This window comes from Ptychodera flava, chromosome 17 (assembly GCF_041260155.1).
Source record: "Ptychodera flava strain L36383 chromosome 17, AS_Pfla_20210202, whole genome shotgun sequence".
Taxonomy (NCBI): domain Eukaryota; kingdom Metazoa; phylum Hemichordata; class Enteropneusta; family Ptychoderidae; genus Ptychodera; species Ptychodera flava.
Window position 1 is genome coordinate 36,269,986 of NC_091944.1, and position 25,138 is coordinate 36,295,123.

At 35.6% G+C, this 25,138-nt stretch overlaps 1 protein-coding gene across 1 annotated transcript in view; it reads right to left on the minus strand.

Annotated features, from left to right (window-relative positions):
* LOC139116192 (sodium-dependent phosphate transporter 2-like) overlaps positions 1-24,930 on the minus strand; it is a 36,931-nt gene extending 12,001 nt beyond the window's left edge. The window contains exons 1-10 of the mRNA XM_070678750.1: positions 24,556-24,930; positions 19,604-19,913; positions 17,726-17,866; positions 16,943-17,028; positions 15,850-15,946; positions 15,026-15,145; positions 14,195-14,281; positions 12,745-12,885; positions 11,393-11,458; positions 3,608-3,773 (exon numbers count right to left, since the gene is read on the minus strand). Of these exons, the coding sequence (XP_070534851.1) occupies positions 3,608-3,773; positions 11,393-11,458; positions 12,745-12,885; positions 14,195-14,281; positions 15,026-15,145; positions 15,850-15,946; positions 16,943-17,028; positions 17,726-17,866; positions 19,604-19,907 (1,208 nt within the window). The 5' untranslated portion in view covers positions 19,908-19,913; positions 24,556-24,930. The remainder of the gene's footprint in view (positions 1-3,607; positions 3,774-11,392; positions 11,459-12,744; positions 12,886-14,194; positions 14,282-15,025; positions 15,146-15,849; positions 15,947-16,942; positions 17,029-17,725; positions 17,867-19,603; positions 19,914-24,555) is intronic.
* Positions 24,931-25,138: the final 208 nt, after the last annotated feature.

Consider the following 25,138-nt stretch of genomic DNA (forward strand, 5'->3'; position numbering starts at 1 on the left):
GACAAATACTGTACATTAATATATATATTCTGATATTCTGATAAATTTTAACAATATGAGATGGTGTGCAAATTTTCTCAACAGATTCTTTTATAGGTACATCATAAATGTATAGTTGCAGTGGAGAGGGAGTACTGTGATACACTAATTGCACATTACTTACACTTAATGACATTTTCCTTACTGTATACATACTAACTCCCATTTTGCCATGTTGCTGCAAAAACTATGGCATCACCACATGATATAAAGATGCATTCTGAGTTAGACCAAGTTTGTTTCAAATGAGTGCACGTTATAAGGAATGCAACTGAGGTTGAAAAATGTAAAAGTTAAAATGAAAAATTATGGAACAATCAGTTGTCTGACTTTTGATGTTTAGTCTGTATGTAACATTGGTAGAAATAATGTATAATGGTACTACACATAATCGATCCTACCAATAATACCGTACTGGCATACTAACCATAATATCAATATTGAAATTGCCATTGTACATGTCACACGATAGCCCAGACTACAACAATCCATAACAGAATAAAAGTACTAGAGCCTCATGAAATTTCTCACATACTCAACCAATACATAGATACTACACAAGGACAACTCCACTTGACTATTATCACTCGATCACTGGCAAGAAGTATCACAATCCAAACAGGGATTAACAATGCCGATAAACAGTTGATCCGGCAAGGACCATGCCATCAATGAAGACTTGTTAAAGTTACATAGTGGAAACACTGACTCATCTGATGAATATAGCTTTCAATGTGTACTGGACAGAGCCAAAAGCTGCAACATATCTGATTCAGTATTTTCTACATTATTTCTATATAACAAATGAATTTTTATTTTATTTTCACTTTAAAGAACGTTAAAATTTGAAAAACAAAGTATTAGCCTTGGCAAGAATGATATTTGACATTACATGTGAACACCCTGTATTCACTAGTTGAAAAATAAGCATTTAAACATGGCTGTTTTGAAGCAGAATAAGACAGCATCTTAAAGACAGAACTAACAAGTGACCTAGCAGCTGATAGAGCTCTGCTGTGTTATGTAGAGAATAACTATTTTTGACACATGAATCGATGCAGTTAGAAAACTTTGATAGCTCATTTCAGGCTGGCCTGATCAAAAATGGCAAAATTAGCTGCAAACATACGCAATTGAAGATTGCATTACAATTTGAACATGTCATATTAAGATCATCCCTAAGAATATGTCAACCAAATATCATATCTATCAGATTAGTAGTTTTTGAGAAACAAATACTTTGACCAAAAATGGCGAAAATTATCCCCAAATACAAAATTGCAGATTTCATCATAATTTAAGATAATTCCTAGAAACCAACATACTATTGCTCCTTAGATGGTGACCACAACCTATTTGACGTAGAGATTGATATATGGCGGTGCAAGGATGGTGGTGGGGAAAGATGTGCTTACTATTTTTAAAACACCTGACATCACTTCTTGGTCTTTTGGCCAGAGGTCCATATATCTTTCTTTTATGAATTTGACCTTGTTGTGTGTACCTGGGTGCTTTACTGTCTGTTCTGTGCTGTTTTTTGTCTATGTTTATAATAATTCACTATGCATTACAAGTTTTGGCCTAGTGTTATTGATTATGGATGGGTATGAGTGTGATTATTTTTTTTGGTATTCCTCATCTACATCCATCACACAATTATTGACAGCAGTGTGAAATATTTTCAAATTGGTAATTTTGGGGCCTTTTGATGCTTAAGATGTAAAAAAGTCACATGACCACAATACCAACACTTATTTTGATCAGGAGACTTTTTCAAACCAACTGCTCATGGAAAACCAATTCATCAGACAAGTCTTCATTTCTTCTCATCTTGTTAGAGCAATGACAGGGAATATGGCAGTAACTTTTGATTTTATGGAATATAAAAGATGGGAGGAACCATGAAACATGGCTTGATAGATCTGTAGACATTGTAAATATGATCAAAATGTACCACTATTATGTAAGCAATAATGTACCCCCTCCTGGCCTATAATGGACAAATTAAAGCAAACTTTGCACAACATAATGCTTGACGCGCAGCCATGTATATTACCGCATGAAAACTTTGTTTGAATCCATTATTTGGCAATGCCAGTGAATTTGTAGATGTAGAAAAAACATCTGGCACCACAATACTGTATAATTGGATACATTATCAGTAATAATGTGTGGATGACGTCACAAATTCACTGGTTTTGACAAAGCTATCATATAATAATCATTAAAAAATAATCCAAACATAATATTAACGATGCACTGAACCCAATCTGAATGAAAAATCAGTTTACATTATGCACCATCCCTTGACTAATTCTCATCTTCAAATTTAGAATGATGTGTATAAAGCAACTTGAATTTTCTATGATGATTGATGTATGGATCCAGTGTTATATTGTCAACTGACAACATTTTGCAAAGGTTGACTGCGAAAGAATGATTTTAAATTCAGCTGGCATCCAATGCTATCCCTGATATTTCAGATGGCAAGAGATTATACCTGAGGAAATAGCAGGCATTATGAAGAAAAGCATTCATAAGGAAAAAGCTCTTTCTATCTTGTGTTACAACACTGTACAGTGATACATTTATCGCACTCATAGGAACTGAAAAAACTGAAAAGGCAACGTCCTTGAAACATAGGATAAGTATACATTATTGACAACCCATGAATAATCACCAGTTATGAATGGCTGTAAGTTTTACATTAGCAAAATTGCCTGCCATGCACCCATACTGCTACATTGCCTCACATTCTCAAATGAAACAAGTCATTGTCAATGACACTGTCCCCACCTGTAATTTCAGTGATTTTATTCCATGTAACTGAATTGAACTCCGAATAATTTAGCAGTTAGAATGTGTGACTGGTAAGCATAGGTATATATTTATAGTCATAGCACTTTGTCTTTGTGCCAAGTTTAAATGACACTGGTTATGGCAATTATCAGTGATGGCTACCAGCCTCATAATGACAAAATAGCCGTATTAGATCATATCGCAAAACAAACTACTATATAGCTGCATGTCTTGCTGTAAGTGTAGAATGAGAATCAACACCTGAAACATCATGACAATGCCATTTTGTTTTAGAGATCTAAAGTGGTGGTTACAACCAACAACTTGTCAGTTTGAGTTACTGATAGCATTATGATCTAAAATGATATCTCAACTCACATTCCCCAAAGATACAAGCTTAACAAATGACTGAAATTTTGTCTATAGGTATGTCCAGGCACTGGCTGATATATGGCCTACTTAATAAATTCATTGCACATGCAAATATGCAAATTAGGACAGGTCATATTCATCAAACTTAGAGTCCAATTTAATCTAAGTTATAATGACCAGTGTACCTCAGAATTGTTATTGAATTCAGTATGTTCTCTTTTAAAATATTGCAAAGTTTGAAAGACATTGACTTGGGCATGTCTGAGATATCTGCGTGGATGGACAGATACACAGACGGACAGACAGAACCAATCCACAAGTCCCTATTCCGAACTTCATCCGGCAGGGACTATAAATCTGTTGCATTCACTTTGATGTACTACCGGTGATCACTGACCTGACATCATTGCCTCCATGAGCAAAACCTCCAAAACAGGCACTTAAGATTTGCAAGAATTTAAATAAGATTGCAACCTCTGGAGGGTCCGTCCTTTTACCTCTGTCCTTCTCTTCCTTTTTATCTTTATTCTCAGTTTCATCTTTGTCATCTTTTGGCATATCATCTGCAAATAACAAAACCAAAAACATAGTATCAAAGACACTTGGCTCACATTTGGTTTGATGTGGCAGGCCAGAGTGAGTTTACTTAACTAAATTTAGCCCTGGGGACATGCATACCAAGTTTCAAAGCAATCAATCAAACTAGCCATTTCAGAGAAAATGATTTTTTGACCAAAAATGGAAAAATTTTCTAAAAAATGTAAATTTGAAAATTTCACCACAATTTTAACAAATCTGACAGAAGACAACCCTAGGATCAAGAGTACAAAGCAATCCAACGAGAACTTTGGGAGAAAATGATTTTTGACCAAAAACGGGAAAAATTGCCCCAAAAACACAAATATGAAAATTTCACCACAATCTGAAAGAGGCCAACCCTTGGATCATGCATTCAAGTTTCAAGGCAATGAGAAGAGTGCTTTCAGAGAAGAAAATTTTTTGATGACAAATAGGAAAAATTGCCTTGACAATACAACTATCAAAATTTAACCACCATTTGAACAAATCCAACTATTAAGTCACCATAAAGAAACTGCATACCAAATTTCAACCAAATCTGAATTATGGCTCTTTATTGAAAATATTACTTGAAAAATAAAATTCTTGTTGAATAAAATCTGAAATATAAGGAAATGCAAGATTTGTTTCCATTTGAAACAATAGACCTGATAAAAATAAATTAGGAAAAGGCAAAAGCAAAAATGTCTGATTTTTTAAGTGACCAAAAAATTAAAGTTTAAGGAAACAAATAATAAGAAACAAAAATGAAAAAATGTTTCTGTCAATGTTTAAAGAAAATTTGAAAAAAATGAAGCAAAAGGAAAATGAAAGTAAAATCAAATTAAAAGAAAAATAAAATGCATTTCAACTATGGCCGACTACTGCCATAGTTTACTGGCAAAGCAATTTGACATTTGCAAAACAACATCACAGCTTGCATAGTTATTCATGAGTTTGTTGTGAATTGACCATTGCAGGTATATTGTAGACAAAGCAAATGTTATGGCTGTCTATTGAACAAGCCCTCATGGATAAGGTAGTCCTGGATCAACTATTTTGGGGAGCTTTCAACCTCTTTTGCTGATGACTTAATTGCAGTTTCTTTTCATTCACATGCGGACACTTGAAAAATGAACAGCATGGAGACCATACTGGCCTGTAAAAGGCAGCATCAAGACAAATATATTTGTCATAGTATATTAGATCAAATCACTAAACAAAATGACATGCATATGTATATCACAGTAAATCTACATGTATATTGTCTTTATCCCAAGATTTCTTGAAATCAGTCTGCTTCTGAATCAGCAAAGGGCTACACACTTTTAACAAGTCATAGTTGATGACACAGTCCCCACTTGTTAATGGGTGCTTTGATCACAGGTCCTCAGAGAGGATAGAGTCCTCTTCATTAGGTCTGTGATAAAAATACTTTTGAATAAATTCGCTTGATACATGTCTGAGTTGTAGTTCAGGACATGAAAAAATCGTAATAAAATGGCCACATGGTGGCCATATTGGATCGAATCACAAAACAAATCAATGTGCATATGTATGACATAGGTCAAAGTCCTTGTACCAACTTTGATTAAAATCGGTTGAAATATGCCTGAGTTATGGCTTTGTACATGAAAAAATCATAACAAAATGGCCGCACAGCAGCCATATTGGATCGTATCACAAAACAAATTTACATGCATAAGTATGACATTGGTCAATCTCCTTGTACCAACTTTGAATAAATTTGCTTGATACATGTCTGAGTTATGGTTTCTGGACATGAAAAAACGTAATAAAATGGCCACACGGTGGCCATATTGGATCGTATCACAAAACAAGTCAATGTGCATGTGTATGACATAGGTCGATGTCCTTGTACCAAGTTTGAATAAAATTGGTTGAGATATGCCTGAGTTATGGCTCTGTACATGAAAAAATCGTAACAAAATGGCCGCACGGCGGCCATATTGGATCGTATCACAAAACAAATTGATGTGCATAGCTATGACATTGGTCAATGTCCTTGTACCAACTTTGAAAAAAATCTGTAGAAACATGCCTGAGTAATGGCTCTGTACATGAAAAAAATCGTAATAAAATGGCTGCCTGGCAGCCATATTGGATCGTATCACAAAACAAATCGACTTGCATCTGTATGACATATGAAGTAATCCTTGTACCAAGTTTGAATGAAATCGCTCCAGGCATCTCTGAAATATCTGCGTGAACGGACGGACGCACGGACGGACGGACGCACAGACGCACGCACGGACATGACCAAACCTATAAGTCCCTTGGACGGTGTCCGTGGGGACTAAAAATCCTAACAGAATGGCCACCACATGGCCATATTGGACACAACTTGACATACGTGTATACCCCATAGCAGCAGTACATTGCCCTAGTGTTTTAAATTTTTAATATTTTTCTAGATTCAAAAATGTCTGTGTAATGGCTCTGGATCATGACAAAAGTTGGCATACATGATGAATGTCATTTATCTTATATAAACTTTATATGAGATATGTTCACTCATAACTGTATACATCTGGACGTGAAAAGTTTTGTAACAAAATAGGTGTCTGGCGACCATGTCAATTTGCAAAATGCATGTCACAATGTATCATCCTTGCACCAGCTTTTAATAATATCTGAGACTTCTCCAAGTCTGGGGGCATATAAATATTAAAACAGAATAAACCAAAAGAATAAACTTTAGCAGACTGTCCTGTTAGTGGTTGACTGTTGTTGTAGATCGTGGGGTGAATGCTTTGACCTACTGACACTTTGCAGGGTTGCATGGGGTTGCTATGAATAATTCGTGGAGATGTCAGGCTTATAAATATGCATAAAGGGCAGGCAGAGTTTCCCTGGGAGTTTGTGATGGAACCTGCCATTATTCATTATATTACAGTGATTTGCAGAAGTTATTTTCAAGAATGTTCAATGCTGGTAACTTTGTGACTCTTGCTTTTCAAACCTGGTAAATTATCAACCTGATTGAGTGAGACTAAAAACGTATGCACAGAACATGGAAACACATATGGTCTGTGATAGAGGCATATTTACCTCTGAATGATGTACGTTCAACTTTGGGTTTTGGATGCTTTTCAAGATTCAGATTTAAGTTCGTTTTCGGATTGCAAAAAAGACTTTCGTCACTCGATGGGAAAATCGTAAGGCGAAGTCCATACCGTTAACATTTAAAATAGCAAAGTGAATGAATTCACCTTGGGAATCTTTTCTGATCTATATTAAGGTAGAGCGCGCCTCGGGGACATATATTCAGATCTCACGTACCGGTAGTATGAGTGAATGTGTTATGCATGCCAATGCTTATCTCAGTACTCAAACAAGAAATCCTCCCTTATCAAGTTTTGAGAACTATCAGCTGTAAAACTGATTGCATTGTAAGTCTGCGCTCCTTGTCAATCATTTCCTTCAGTATGTAGTCCGCTTAATTTGTCAACAACATCACTTGTAACTCGTCCAGAGGGTCACCCATGTTTGAAGGGTATATATATATAAACACAAGCCAGTCGTTAGGCCAGTCCATAACTGCTGCAAAGAAAAGCCAAGCGACTGGGGGCAATCTAATGATATCTGTCAGTGTATGTATTCCTATGGCTCTCTATGCGAAACAAGTCATCGTTGATGACACAGTCCCAACTTGTTAATGGGTACTTTGATTACAGGTCCTCAGAGAGGATAGAGTCCTCTTCATTAGGTCTGTGATAGAATACTTTTGAATAAATTCGCTTGATACATGTCTGAGTTGTAGTTCAGGACATGAAAAAATAATAATAAAATGGCCACATGGTGGCCATATTGGATCGTATCACAAAACAAATCAATGTGCATATGTATGACATAGGTCAATGTCCTTGTACCAACTTTGATAAAATCGGTTGAGATATGCCTGAGTTATGGCTTTGTACATGAAAAATCATAACAAAATGGCCGCACAGCAGCCATATTGGATCGTACCACAAAATAAATTGAAGTGCATATGTATGACATTGGTCAATCTCCTTGTACAACTTTGGATAAATTCGCTTGATACATGTCTGAGTTATGGTTCTGGACATGAAAAAACGTAATAAAATGGCCACACAGCGGCAATATTGGATTGTATCACAAAACAAATCAATGTGCATGTGTATTACATAGGTCAATGTCCTTGTACCTAGATTGAATAAAATAGGTTGAGATATGCCTGAGTTATGGCTCTGTACAAGAAAAAATTGTAACAAAATGGCCGCACGGGCAGCCATATTGGATTGTATCACCAAAAAAATTGACGTGCATATCTATGACATTGGTCAATGTCCTTGTACCAACTTTGAATAAAATCAGTTGAAACATGCCTGAGTTATGGCTCTGTACATGAAAAAATCGTAATAAAATGGCCGCCTGGCAGCCATATTGGATCGTATCACAAAACAAATCGACTTGCATCTGTATGACATATGAAGTAATCCTTGTACCAAGTTTGAATGAAATCGCTCCAGGCATCTCTGAAATATCTGCGTGAACGGACGGACGCACGGACGGACGCACGCACAGACGCACGCACGGACATGACCAAACCTATAAGTCCCCCCGGACGGTGTCCGTGGGGACTAAAAACTAACAAAATATTGGGTCCTACCATGGTGCAAATTGATATGCATGTATGCCACAGTACATTTACCTTGTATTAAGTTTGAATGAAATTGGTTCAGACATATCTCTCAAATAGAAGGGAAAAAATGATAACAAAATGGCCACCTTATGGACATATTATATCATGACATGCATATGTACCTCATCATTGCATTGTCCTAGAATGATATTGGTAACTTGCCTTTGTAATGATCTCAAGGACAGACAGATGGACACATGGAGATGGACACACAGACAGACAGAGCCAAAGACGTTGGTCCCTTGGGATGAACTAACAAATGCCTGGATGGAGGACCCAAGTTTTCTCAATGAGGACATGTCAATAGATGTATGGTAGGGCCTTATAACCAAAGTGAACTTTTTGTGTCTTGAGAGCAGACTAATCTCAGAATGTGCCTAGAGGAATTCCATTAGAACTTATGAAGATGACATCTATGATGATGTAACTATGCAAATCCAGTAGCACTATGACTGAAGCACACTGGTGACTGCTGTTCTACACCTTCAAGGACACTCTGGTCACTCAAAGAACTCAAACATATAAATATATTCTGCCTGAAAAGCAAACTGTCATTCTTGTTTTAATTGGGGGTGGGGGGATGGGGGAAATGGCTGAGACAGCAGCCTTAGTCAACATATGCAAGGATGAGAAATAAATTTAACCTTTTCTTTTCTTGGCCTTTAATTGGATCAGCCTTCATTCTTAAGGATGTAGTATTTCAAAATTGTCTTAGAAGTCATATTGAGAATGACCTTGTTTCTGCATTTTCCTTGAACAAAGTTTGAAAATCATACAGCCAGCTGGAGGCAGGTCAAACTACTCCAATCCTTAATTACTTCTGCATTCATGCTAACAGTGCACAGTGCAGTGAAAGTGAAATATATCGTTTTCAGGGCCATATTATCTCCCAAGGTGGGTGCATCCTTTTACATGTGGTACTGTATTTCTCCATCTCTCTGTAAAAAGATTTCCTTGAAACTGCTTCCGGGAACATGTAAGACATAAATATTTGTTGATAAAAGAGTGCTTGCTCATTACACCTAAATTTGATAATAATACAATTTTTTTAAATTTGATGTACAGGTACTCTTAAAGGAGGACCTCACAAATACAATGCTCTGAATAAAAAACCTATTACAGTCCATCAAAAACTATTGGTTGTGCCATTGAACCCAAATCTTGCAAAGAAAATGAAATTTTTCGGGCTGTTTTGAGTGTTAGCAATGGTAAAAGATCAGATTTTTATTGATTGGAGATCACGGGAATGTAAGACTGCAAACTTCTGGGAAACATTGATAAGAATGCTTGTAATGTCCACAAAGCAAGGATTCCTTAAAATTTGCTTTGCAGACTGGTAACACACATAATTTATGTTATCATATACCTACATTCATGTGCCTGTGTAAAGCTACGGGAGAAAGCGCCCTCAGATCTGTGCATTTTTTTTACGTATCACGCCCCGGCCCGGTGCCCAAATATGGGCAATCGCGTGCATTTCTGAACTATCTCGATTCTCGTTACTACGCGCGTTGCTATCCGCAAACGTTCCATTCGTACACAAAGCCAGCGCGAGATTTGGAAAACGTCTGCTCGCTCAGATCGTAGTTGCGCGTGGCGACAGTGGACGCCGATAACATCGGCTTTTATTTCTAAATTCTACTGTAATCCTGTGTATATTAAGTGCGTGCCTGTTCAGTATAAATTACAAGAAACTGACATCACGCTTTTGTCCTTCTTACACCTCGATTTCAGCCTGGATATCTGTTGGTCACGTAATAGTACGCATATTGCTTTGCGCGTTCTAGAATTCTGCAGGTAAACAAATGACGTCATTATGTATGTCAATCTGCGACGGGAAGCGGCCATCGTATTTATGAAAAACTGACACAAATGGCGATGAATTTTTGATATCGCACGCATTTTTATCTCCTAAACAATGTTGAATATTATGTAAACTACATATTTATCATTCCATAAGGTATATGATAAAACCTTTACGGCCCTGATACGGCTTTTGTGGCCCTTGGTCGTACGGCGTATGGGCCCTCGCACGCTCGGGCCCTTCCGCCGTACGACCTCGGGCCGCAAAAGCCGTATCAGGGCCGTAAAGATTAATTTCATTGATTATTATTGAAATACAATGGATACCTTCCTAATTTAAATGGTCATATAGCATCTATATCTTATATTATCCACTTGACCACCGCAATGTACCGGTACTAAAATTGCTGTACCATACATATTGTGAAGTGTATGGAATTCTGCTGGACATTTCCGGCTTTCAAGGTATATAGTAATTCATAATTGTGATGGAGTTTTCCGGGAATCAATTCCAAAGGTGAAGGGGTGAAAAATAGAACGTCTCCTTTTATGGTTAAAAACTACTATGTATGTTCATCATTTAACAAAGTTATTCACATTACAGGAATTTTCTGAATCAGGTATACCTGATGTTTTGTGAAAAACTACAAGGATATACCGGTACTGCTAGACACAAAAAAAACAATTATGTAACGGTGCTGGTTTGTGACAAAATGCTTTAAGTTTAATTTTCAACAGAGCCAACAGCTATACATGTGCATTGTAATGACAAGTTTTGATCGGTAATCTTGAAATCAGAAATTTTCATAAAAGTTTACTGGTGTATATGAGTCATGTCAACTGAATAAAAACAGCTCTTTTCAGGATTGGTGAAATATTTTGTGTATGCTATGAATCAGCTTAGCCAATGCTTTTGAATTTACAACACATCTAGAAAGAGCTGTTCAGAAAAAAACTGTCTGAAGACTTTTACAACATTGCCTAGAGGATAATTGTATTGTAGTCCCTCCCTTGTTCAATACCTCTCTCTCTCTCTCTCTCTCTCTCTCTCTCTCCAAAATATATAATTCCTTCAGTGAATTTATAATAGCTTGCCAGCCTGTGATTTACATTCACCGCAAGCTTTCTCTGTACCTGTTAAACTTGGTCCATTCTCTGCAGCATTCTCATATTTTTCTGTTGTACTTGTGTACTCAGTATCTATTAAGAAATTGGAATTAACACTCTGTGAGTTGCTTTGTTTTAACGAAGTAATAATGAACCTTTCCCCCCCCCCCCCACGACATAATTTAAACAGACAAGTATATTATAAGTTAGATGATGAGTTAGATGTAGAGATATTATCACTGTCAGATAACAGCGGTCAAGTCAAGCAGTAGTAAAAGTCAGCTAGGTTGGTCAATTATTTATTTTTCAGCAAAAACCATCAGATCAGTACATAATGGATCGTAAGTGAGGACAATAGTTTTCTTTCAACTTACTTTAGAGAGATGAAAAAGAAAATTTACCTGTCGTTAGAACTGTATGTATAAACAATAATTAAAGTTCCAGTCCATACGTAGTATATGCCTTGCAAGTGAAAGACTTAACTTTTGCTCAAGTTTTTCTAAGTGAATCCTTCAACCTTTGTCTAACCAAAACGACAATAAAAATCAGGGGTCACTGTGCAAAGTTTGGAACTACAGAAACAAATGACCCAACAATCTGGGATACTTGAAATTCAAAATGGCTGCCATCCCTGTGTTAACTCTATGGGAAAAAAATCTTGGATTTTCGATGAACTAAGACTGTAAAAAGTTTTCCTTCTCCAAGAGCTTTAAAATGAGCCCGTACAAGTGGTAGATCAGAAAGAAGTAGAAATTTGAGAGTCCGAAAATCTGTCCCCGAGGTGCATTATTGTAACAAAATATCGCTTTCCTTCTTCAAATAATGTGAATAAGTACTGGGTATGTTAATTACTTCAGACTTGCAATTTTTTCTCCCATTTATTTCAGTATCAACATGTACACCCTTGATTTCATTTCAGACAATTATGAACAACAGTCTGATATTTAATAAAACATTCGCACAATAACAGTTGGTAAAAAGGTATACAAAACTGCATTTATTGAAAAACAAAAATGTGAGTATTTTTCCCAAAGGCGCCTATATAATCATAAATTTCTCTGTTTATCATCCTTCAATTTTGTTCACGTCCACCCTTCTGTGAGGTAGGTAGAAGAACAAATAGAAATGAAACACAAAACAAAAATCTGTACACTAATTTTCGAATATATTTCCTTGGCAGGGTAAAGAAAATAGTTCGTTTTGATTTGTAATACTTTAAATAGTGTGTTTATTTTTCATCATTTTGCTTGAAAACCTAACCGGTCGTGGACGGCAAAGGAAGAATTTTTAAATTATCAAAGGCACCCAATAATGAGATCTAATGATGCACTGACAAACATCTGAACTCTCTGTTCATGACTGTAACCATGGAAACTGACCTGTTGATTGGAGAGGCTTTTGTGATTCTCTTTGATCGTCTGTAAACTCAGTACCTGTGGTTACTGATTGGACATCTTGGCTGTCATTCTCATCAGATTTTGGTCTTTCATGATCGGTCACTGTTCCATAGACTGTATTGCCTGCAAAGATTACAGTTACATTAATACAACATACTTGATCAACAGCACAATGCACAACTACTTGAGAATGAAACGACATCTGCAGAATGTATTCTTCTTATGGCAAGATGCTAATTGTTCAGTATTAGTGAGCTTACATTCAATTTGGAAGATTTTGAAAATCATGGCTTTCTTTTCAGCTGCAGCTATACATGTACCCTGCTGTGAATCAGAAACAGTGAATATACCAGTAATATAGAAGCTTGGCAAAATGTACAAACTTAGCACATTATGAAAACAGCAAAGTCAACTATCAATATGGCATTTGATAAATCATCAAATTGACAGTAAAAAATTGGAAAAGATATCTCTCGGTGAAATTCAAACCTCTTCAAAATTTTAAACATGACTTGAAATGACTCAATACATCTACAATTTACAAACTTTTTTCGCGGTCATTTCATTGTCTACATGCACACATGGAGGGTTTTGGTGATTTGAAACCTCCACCTAAATAATTGAATACAGGTTGTACTTTTTATTAATGCTAACAAACGACACTGATGCAAATGTTTAGTACAAGTTTAGTTCACGCTTTATAATTGAAATTCTTATTCAACTTTTGCTCAAACTTCCCTCAAGCAATCTTTCAGCGGTCTCTCTCAAAATCAAGAACAAAAATTGGGGTCACCGTGCAAATTTTGGTACTAGAGAAAAAAATTACCAAATATTTAACAATATTTGCAATTCAAAACTGCCGCCATCCCTATGTTACCTCTATTGGGGAAAGTAAAATTCTCAATTTTCATGAAACTAAGGCAGTGAAAGTCTTATTTTCCAATATGCTTCCAGCCCAAGGCCCACAAGTGATAGGCAAAAAGAATAATTATTGTAAAAGTTTGAGAGTCTGACTATCTGTGCCTAAAGTACATTCTACTATAAGGGAAGAGAAACGGTGCATCACCAGTTGTGTTGTTGCACATTCCTAGTGGATGAACTGAAATGAGATATGGACAGTAAAGTAACTGTCCACACATGCCCTGACAAGCCCTCAGACTTTTTCCATATTGATATACTGGTACAACATTTGGGGAAACAACCTACACCAATATTTTGTTTTAATTGCAAATTAAAACAGGATACCCCAAACTGCTGCAAATTCTCTTATCAGATGCAAGAATGTCATGGGTAAGAAGTTCTTTGTCTGCTCAATTTTTCAAGGAATGCCTGTACCTATGCATGGGGATAGGAAGTTAGAGGCCTTTAGATGAGGTGTTATACGTTCTTGTGAGTATCCTACAGTCATTGACATGCAATGAGAAATCTATACCTGATTGGTTTTCATCAAGGTTTTCCCTTGACGTCAAACCAACTCTCTCATCATCATCTTCTTCATTTTCAGCATTGCTACATTCACCTGGAAGTAAAGACATTTTTTAATGAAATTTCAATTTGAGAAGAAAATACTTCACATTACAGTTGACATTGATTTTGAAAACTATACTTTTACAGTCAAGCACAATCAATACCGGAGAAAAGTTCAAAAAGTCAATGCTACACTCGGCAGCAACTACATAACGTGTCGTTTGTTATATGTTGGTGCAGACAATATCTACTAGTATAAAAGATACTTGTGGCAAGGCAGAATTTGAGGGCAAAATAAAGGAGCAGGTGATATACAATGCTAACTTGACAGTTCTTTGTATGAGACAGACGATGGTTGAAAAAAACACATCTCTTCATTTGAAGTACTATGTAAATGATGTATGCAGCAGTTATGCGTCAGGCCAAAAAATATTTCTCAACCTTGATATTTGGATAAAGTGGTGCATTTTCTTTCTATTTTTCCCTTGGCCACTTCAGTGGCTATTATTGATGTGTTTATTGTTTCTTTTACTGAATGTAAAATCCCTTTCACTTCAATGAAGGACGGGGAAATGAGTCTATTAATTTTCACTGATACCATACTGTTGACTCATTGACGTTGTATCAGCTGTTTGTTTAATAGGAACATTATGGTGAGTATTTTGTAAAAAGAGGAGGAAAGATGTTAATGCCTTGAAGTGATGTAGGAGATGACAGCAAACAAAAAATTGATTCAATTCAATTTTTTGTTTCCGCCTTACACTTGAAAAAATGAGTCACTGATTCATAAACTTGCCTTCTATTTTCTTTCTCATCCAGGGAACAGCAAATATCTGCACTGCTATTGCTACTATAATGCCGACCCCAAAACTCAACACAAATGCTCCCCAAAGTGGAATCTTGTCAAAACCCAACACTATAAGGAGAAAGAAGATATACAAACTCTGATCAAAAAGTCTCCAATGCTAAATGTCAATGAACAGTCTGAACACCTGCACCTATGTATTGCTGCACACTAGATAGCTGCCCATTATTTAGTTTACCCAAAACAATTTACAAACCATTATGCATACTTGACATTTTTACAATTGGGATACTTTCAGAATACTGCCCTCAAACCATAACAAATGAGTAACCATGGAAACATCAAGCCATTTGTTTAATACATATGTTACAGACTTAACAAAGAAAAGAAGAGCTCATTCGTAACAGATCTCAAAATATGCCTTTTCTATCAAAACATCTTTTTCTCAGACAGTAGCATTTGTCAATAAAAGACATCTCATTTTATGGCAACTCAGATACAAGCTTATTCTCAGACAAATCATGGTCTAACTTCTTCTTTCTATAAAAGCATGACATGTATTCTTACAGATGTAGGTAGATTTTAGACTCTTAATTTTACTTTCGTGGTCTAAAATTTGTCTGTCATGAACGAACTTTTAATCATTTATGATTTGTACTAGATTTATTTTCCTTTAACCGGAAAGAAAATCATCCAGCAAATGTATAAATAGAGAAAAATATTGACTGACAATCAGCTCATATTCTGTGTTATTGGTATCTTAGATTGTATGAAATTTTAGTATGTAATATCAGTGGCATTGAAGCTATACTTACTTTCAGGGCCATTGTAAAATATTGAGAATGTGTTGATTGTAATTGTAAGAGCATAGAATATTGGTAGAGACATTAATCCTGGTTTGACAGAGTCCTCCTGGAAAAATAAATGCATACAGACAAACAGATGATGGATAATGATTGATACCACAAGCTCCACCTGGTATAAAAATATTGGATTGCATTTAGAAAATGGAAGTACCATATGAGAAATGCCCAGAATCTACTAACTCTGTAGATCATATTTGAAGTTGTCAGACTTTATTTGTCCTCTATTGTACCAGTAGAAGGTATTATCTGTTAACAGGTCAATGCCGTGAGCAGATCTGACAACACATATCACATAATAATACACTTCAGTTCATTGCATTGTGATATTTGTGGACATGAGACATAATATTTAAAATATTGCTGGCAGACTCCATATCAACCATACTGGTACCTGTCGGGTATTTCTAATACTGTATGGTGAAAATGTACCAATTTAAAGCGGCACCGGTATACTGTACCTTCAAACCTTGCATGTACAATTATAGTTCCCTACTCATATGAAGTAAATGTCAACCATATCATGAATCTGTCACGTATAGTTTTTCAAAACAATGACTCACTGTCAGTGCGCCCTCAAACTAAATTGATGTGCAAATAGCTGAAAAGAGTTCTCTTCCACTCTAGGATATTTTACTTATTGCATATCATGGTATAGAGTTGACACAAAGAAATGTTTTGAAATTCTTTCATCAATTCCAGGAATTCAGAAATGTCATCAGTTAGAGGCAGCCATCAGTATTAAAATATACTTCAAGTTTTTGAAAGTGTTGAACACCATTGTATGTTTATTCTTTAGTGAAGATTCAGATACCATGTTTTGTCACTAGATACCACTGTGTGTGTGTAATGTACATGTAAGCTGCTGTTGAAAGGACTGTGGAGAAATCATGTCCTTTGATACTTTATGGTTATTATTTTGTGATCAGATCACTTGACAAATGAATTGTAAATATTACTTGTAACAGAGATGATCTTTCCACAACTTCTTATCCAGATGTAATTTACATATTTAACAATCACACAGATAATGGTTTACTGTTACCTGATCAATGATGCACCATTTGACAATCACAAATAATATGCATGATATGACTCCTGATAATGCCGGTGATGTAAACCATGAAATTACTGCAAGAAAAAAGTGATTACTAGGACCATCAAAATTCTTTAGACATTGATAAATTCAAGATAAAAGACCAAAGACTTCAGCTTGTGCACAATATGTACTGTACCATGTGTATGGTAGTAAATGAATGTACCAAGCAATCTAAAATTTACAATTGAAGAACTAAAATTGATTTTTTAGGCCTCAAAGAATAATAATGATTCTTAGTAGTATAATATTTATATGTAAGACGTTTGCAATAACAAATGCATAACCAAAAGCCCAGCATTGATAAATTTAAATGTCCAAAAGCTTACAAATTATCGATCAAATCATTACTTTATTCTCTCCAACATAGTATTTTTTTCTTGGCTGGTTTTTTCTAAACATGCTGGAATAAATAGCCAACCTTTCTTCCTCTGTAATGGAAGCAGACAGCTTGATAATGTGTTGCTATGGCAATGCCTATAGGGTACAGCTGTATACAGTTGTGTTACATTCCAATATTTGGATTACAATGTAGTTTTACCTAGAAGGGTGGTGTGTGTGTATATATATATATATATATATATATATATATATATATATATATATATATATATATATATATATATATATATATATATATATATATATATATATATATATATATATATATATCAGTGCAATGGGAATATGCATATCTCAAACCCTGATTAGCCAGATAGTGTGATAACTTACCAATTTTAATCAATTCATTCCAGTGCAGACCGTATGTTCCAAAGACAACTAAATGGAAACCAATCATTGCTCCTACGATACTGTGAGTGGTTGATACTGGCAATCGTACAAAAGTTGCTATGAACAACCAAATAAAACTACCTGCAGTGGACAAAAAACAATATACATGTGACCTCATTAAATTTTTAAAACAATAAAAAATTAATTTATAGTATCTAGAAAATGTGAATGAGGCACAGAAAAAAATACTTGTGCTTTTTCTTAGTAATCCAACCGATCCAATTCATGTACTTAACCTGAACTGGGGTTTTTGTGTTTTGGACAATTTGTGTGAGATCAGGGAATTGATCATTTTTTCCTTGAGTTACAAAATGATGAAAACTATTGTTGACAAACTTTCAGGGAACCATATTACTAGAACATTTATACATTATTTTTCAAATTGTGATGTCACACAATAGTTAGACAAAATCATATTGCATTGCAGAATTTAGTTCAGAAAGTTAACGTTATACAGTTTAGCTTTGAAACAAGCTGTAACAGCCACTGTTAAAATGTATATGTGAAATACGAAAACAACATGGTCCTATGAAAGGCGGACAAAGTGTTAAGGTATCTCATTTCTTCCGTACTGTGCCTAAAGGCTGACCGTGAGCATTTTAGACGTCATCGACAGCTACTTGGAATTTCAAGGGGAATTTAAGGGTTTTGTAACAATATTTCAAATTGGCAATTTGCAGTTAAGTGTAATAACATCTTCAGACACTAATTAAATAGTAAACTGACATTACAATCATGATAAAGTCATCAATAAAGCACATCAGATTCCATCAACAACCACAGTGTCTGTGTTTTGTCACCGTAAGATAAAATCTAATTATGTGTGTGACAGTAAGTATTCTCGTACAGGCACTAATGTTATGATTAAAAATTTAGAAAGGGCATTGAAACAATGTGTGAGTAATCTGTCACAAAATCCATTGGAAAATGTCTCTACAACAGCTATGGAGATCAGTTGTTAATCCTGCTTGGGAACTAAATTATCCAATGTGACACCTACAACATTGCTGTCATGGCAACAGAGGTCAATGTCCTAGCACATGTTATACTATTTGATATAAATAATATGCAGGATTCATACTCTTTTTTGTGACATACAGCCTCTTTGTGTATTGACTATCAGTATCATTGTCCATTCACAAATTCGCCAAGGACCTATAACCAGGGCTCATATTTATTCTCTTTGGAGAAAGATTACCTCTAAAGGCCAGCACAGTTACTGTGGTAACAGTGCCTGTGACATCTTGGCAACATGGTTTGAATTGTATGATGAAAGTGTGAATTTTCTGATCAAGGGCAATGCATAGATACCCCTACATATACATAGCAAAGCTTAAATTGTACATTTTTGCTAACTCCTTGGTAACTAATACAATAAAGTCTGACATGATGTGCTCACATTTATCATATTTTCACAAGCAGACATCAAACGTACCAAAACAGTTACCTTACTCAAGCTCCTGAACAACGTCCAGTTTGAACCTTGCTTAAGGTATATGCATATTGGGGGATGTATAAATGGAATGACAATTAATTGCTGCCACAAACTGCAAGTTTTACAATTGATGAAGCCCAAACCAGAATGCTAAGTGACTAGCTCAGTCTCCATTTTTGGCGTACTGTTACATGCAAGCAGAGCTGGTACACATTTGAATACATAAGCTTGATTAAAGTATTGGTATGTATATAAATCAGTGTTGTACGACAATTTACTCAATGGTATGAACCATAGACCCTATTTAGGGTCTACCAGGGTATGTATGAACCTGCTTTCAGCAAATCTCAGCAACCAAAGTTAATGTGTTTGTTGACGCTTACCTCCGAGGGCACTGACCTCTCCAAGCATGAGTACCTCTTCCTGACCTTCATATAAAGAGATGTTAAATATTCCTTGACGAATTGTGGATGAGACTTTTGACCCAAGCAGAACTGCTCCTGCTGTTTCAAATATTGTGGCAAGAATACACGCTCCACGTAGAGTCAGTACTTTAGAACCCACTGAAGTGGCAAAGGAGTTAGCAACATCATTAGCACCGATGACAAAGGCAAGAATGAATGCAATTATGAATCCAACGATGAGTACCCAGAGGTATTCTGTCAGCGACACTGATGTTACATACATGATGTCCTAGAAGGAAAAAATACAATTACTGTAATCTGGAACTGTACAGTGCTGTCAATAAAATATATTTTCACAGTCAGAGGAGAAAAAAATGAAGAGCTGCATTTTTTAATCATAATTAGTCAATCATTGATATCATGTTGATACACACATTGGATAACATATTTATACCCATGAATTTAATCCCAACTGATAATAAAGGCCACATACAAAAACTAGCATGCCATGAAAGTGATATCTCTGTTGTCCTAAACTATAAAGAATGCCAATACTTTGTACTATTCATTCAACGGTGAAAATAGCAGTGGCAATAAGATGACAATTCAATTTCAAGTCAACTTTTTCATTAATTGCCAGCTAATTATTTGATTAAATATTTCACAGTATGTCACAAAATGTGATTATCTGCAATGGTCACTTTGATACCATGTATCACTTCAACACATGCTACACTTTACTTCAGATTACACTATTACTAAATGCATTATTCTCAGAACAAGCTCACATTGTATCAATCATATTGTAGTAATTTAAACTCAGTGTGAATACATCTACTGATGTAGTTCCATGTGTAATATCTGTCTTTGAAGAATCCATTTGCAAAGCCCTTCCACACTGTACATTAGCGGGCCATTAGCTGTACTAACGTTTGATGATTTCTTTGCAGTTTCTTGTTCAACTCCCCAAAATGTGTTGAGATACACAGTTTACCTAACTCAACCTGTACGCTGCATTTACAATTCTGCTCCAGACCAGCTTTTAAATGTAAATAACAGTGATATAGACACAGTGTTGACAAGCTAAATAGTTAGTGTTTTAACATGCTTTGAGGAGTTAAACAACAGCTGGCAATGAACATATAAAACAAATATCACAGTGAAAATATCGTCAAAAGTTAGAGCTACAAATGGCAATAAAAAGTCATCAAACGTTACAGCACTGACCCTTTGACAATAAAAAATATGATTTCATAAAATTAAAAGGAACACTGCTAGTTACTACTGTATTTTATTTGGCTAAGGTTCTGTGAATTCCACTCAGTAGCGAATGCCATACTGTTCGGAAAATGCAAAATTACTTATACATACACTGTTAATGAAGTAAATGATTAGAGGCTCAGCGTAAAACTTTTTAAGGTAACCCAAATTTTTGACAGTTTGGAGAGGAGAGGGAAAATGTTGAAAAACTGTGTAACAATCTATTTCTCAGGTAAAAATTTAACTCTAATATTGCACCCTGAGCTTCCATGCAATTAGGTGTTTAATGCTGCATGTTCAGATAGTAACTACAAATACAAAAATTAAAAATTAAAATTAAAGAGTTACTTTCCTTTTGTAATGATATTGATTTGCTTTGCAGAGTACAAAAAAGGCAAATGTGAAAAAAACAAGAGAACAAAAGTTTTTAAAAGCGTTTATTTCATCTCATGTATTATCCAGATATTGTGATTGGCTGAGCCTCACTCATTGAGTGATATAGAACAAAAGTGATAAAACTTGGCTACGTTGATATAGCTCTGTTGTATGCACTGATATAGCCCTCTACATGTTTTGACACGTCATTTAACCATGTACAGAATTGTCACATGCATTGACTGGGTATTTTTTGTGCAATGGTTTCCAAAAGCTACATATTATTAATTCCAGCTGAATGAAATGACATTTTATCAATATAAGTAGAATTCTAAAAGTAAGAGCACATGAAAACTACAAACAACATCTCTGTTTTTAGACATTATTTGAAGTTGGCCAAGAGCTCAAGGTATAGTTAGGTGATCAAGAAATGATAAGGTTCATGGCACCCACTCATGCTTGACTCTCAAAAACACTCTACAGAAAAGTTCAGAAACCAAAGTGTTTATTTGTTGCCTGTAGGCTGATGCTCATGATGGTAACATTGATGACACCCTTGCCTTCAGCTCAGGCATTATCAATATTACCACTATGAACACAATCCCTTGGGCTGGCAACAATTGTGATCTTGCCTTTGCTATCATGTGTTATTATTTAAATATTAAAAGCATACAGCTGTTGCTCCTAGACATTGCTGAAGGTGAGTGGCTGATGTTTTGTCATTTTCATGTTACTTGCACTTCATAATTTTGTCTCCTTGCAATTTTCTGACGTACTTCAACCAAAGTAATTATTTGTTTTGCATCTCCATGCACATAAGTTTTTTGAGGTTTTAAATTTCTGCAAACCAACCAATAAGTGTAACATGCGCGATGCCTACAGAAGGTACCATTTTACATCACTGCATGGTTCAGTCATTGTAATACGGCTGCTCTGAAAATATATTTTGACACGATTCAAAAAGTCATATAGCTTGATTTTGTGACAATATTTCAGTGGATAAAATTCACCAAGAAAAGCGGATGTTCAAAAACCTAAATGCATGATGACAAAAAGTAAACGATTTAATATCTACTTTGGTCTTATACCAGAAGGAGGCCTACATACTACAGAAGAATTCATGTAAGCAGGTTCCAGGCATCTGTCAGTTTATGAAAACTGCAGGATTCATGCAATATGGTAACGCAATATGGTAGCTTCTATTGATGTAGGGGCATTTCCATTTGACCTGAGAATAATAAACTGTATTCATAAAATGTAGAGTTTATGAGACTTTAGACTCTGGATTCAGCAAATATCATAAACTTAATTTTGTGCAATCACTGCAGTCAACATACACATGCCAAAAATTTTGTTTGAAAATTATTGTTTGCCTAAACTGTATAAAAAATTTTTACAAGATTTGATCAGTCTTCACTAAGTACCAAGATTATTTACATTTCACACTTTGCAGTCCTACATGGCTGTGCAACACTTTGGTCTTGCAGTCTTACATGGCTGTGCAATACTTTGGTCTTGCAGTCCTACATCGCTGTGCAATACTTTGGTCTTTTTGTATTAGCCACTTGTGAAAATAAACTTTGATACAACAGTATTTATAGGTATGTACAATCACTGATGAAACTATTTGCAATCAATATATTTTATGTTTCTTGGCGGAGTATATAAGGCTGTCAATGGATCAGGATTTGATTAATAACAGTTTTAGAGTTTTTTAGTAATAATGTCGTATACTATTTCACTAAGAGCAAGAAAATGTTTGCTGTAAAAATTTCCAAAAGGCTGGACCAAAACAGTTCAAATCCATCAGCAAAAAATGTTCTATTATGTGTCAGTTAATGCTGGAGAACAAACGGTCAATGCTCCAGTAGCCCTGCCTGTTGAAGTAACTTTGCAGTATTTAATTATACTATAGCCATCATACAGATTAAAGGCTCCAAGAGAGTTGTGAGCAATCTTTGTCATTGTTAGTTCAAATAAAATGACATTCATATCACTATCTTGTTGAAACTAAATATCTACCCTTGTTTTCAACAAATTGATATGGCAAAAGTATAACCTAATCATAACAACTGAGGGTACCCCTATGATTGGGTCTACACGTACACTGACTAGTGATAAATATAATACCATGCACTCCGCTCAATAGAAGTGAGAGTATTAGTAATGGGTCAATGTATGTGTAAAGTATGGGCAATGAAATGCCTAGCATTCAACTTGTCAATACAACTAGTATGTATGAAATGCTTAAAATATTGTTGATAACTGAATTCTCGTGTAAGCTAGAATTAATTTGTCAAAATAACATGACATAATTTTGTACACACATTGTACATTGCACTTGATGCATTAATAGTCTGTGGAATTGTCATTAAACGTTGATGCAAAGGTGGTTAAAACACACAGAACTCCAAAACGTGGCTGCTTGAGTTTGTAAAAGGAGGAACATGTGTTTAATGATAACTTGGAATATATAAATGATAAACTGTGAACTAGTCACTTGCACCCACTGGCAAACACTGAGTGCATGTTGATGCAAAACCTGACATGACATATAATAATTGAAGTCCTGCAAAAACTGTTGTTCACTCCTCTGCATTCTATTTCTAGATCAATAAAATGGCTATTTGTGTGCTGCATGACTATATTTGATTCTAATTTGATCAAACCTTCAAATTTATGTTAATTTAAACAGTGAATCCCGGTCTATGTATGTATTAAAATGTACTTTTGTTCACAGTCAATCCTTCCAGTTTTTACTGTGTGGTTTAAAAATGTTGTTGTTTGTCTGTATATTTCTTGTAAATCATGCAGTTTATTAAAGTGGATTGAGTGTATGTCATTTATACACAAAGATTATCAAAACTATATATAACACTTTATACACAATTTCTCTATATCTGTCTTGAAACTTGACATATCCCTACTCAAAATTGAATTTTCCATAAGTGTCCAAACCTACCAATATTTTTTCTATGAAATCAGTATTTTACAATTCGGCATTGGATATAATCGCCAAGTAGCCCCCCCCCCCCCCCCAACACACACACACTCTTGAGAGTGGAAGAAAAAGATTGTTGATATTCAATATCCCTAGATTACAAATCTGTGTATTCACAGAACGAGTCGATACATAATGCTCGGCTCTTTTGTGGAGGGACGTGGCTCAACGTATGTAAACAGAGCCTAATAGGATTCGGAAGGCCGTATGTAGAATAAAGCCACGCGCCTGTGGCTGTGCACGGCTCTATGCAGAGAAAAATCGCCAAACACCCTTTAGTGTAGATGTTAAATACCTGAGGGTAACTTCTTTGTGGAGGGCAAACTTTTGCTGGTACAGTTGTCAGTAGTGCTGCTTGCTCTTAAATCACGGCTCCTCAATGTCTAGAGTTCAGCTCTCGGCTCCCGTCGTCATTATTGGCCACATATGTTTATATTCTGACACTGTCGACAAACAGCGCCATACGGTACAACGGTCGTTATTTTTAAAGTGATCGTCAAACGATCACACGGCAGAGATCGACCACAGTCATAACACAATCACAAATCATAAATTCAAACGGTTACATGTCTCGCCGATGTTTTCACGTCGACCCGACTGTATGAGGAACTCATCTAACCTCACTGCCTCAGTCACGAGCACTTTGCTCCTGTGACCTAAATTTGATCCTGTGACCTCTGATCACATGATCACAAAGTGCCATGTAAATTAATCACGATTGTGTGTCACGTGATAATCATATGATCAGGTGGACCTGAACAGTGCCTGCACGCTTGATAAAGTGATGATGACCCTCGACAGTTTCGAACTGTAAAGCAAACGGGTTCGAGTTTTCCACTAAAATGTGATTTTATTGAGAGGATCAAAAGCTCACTATC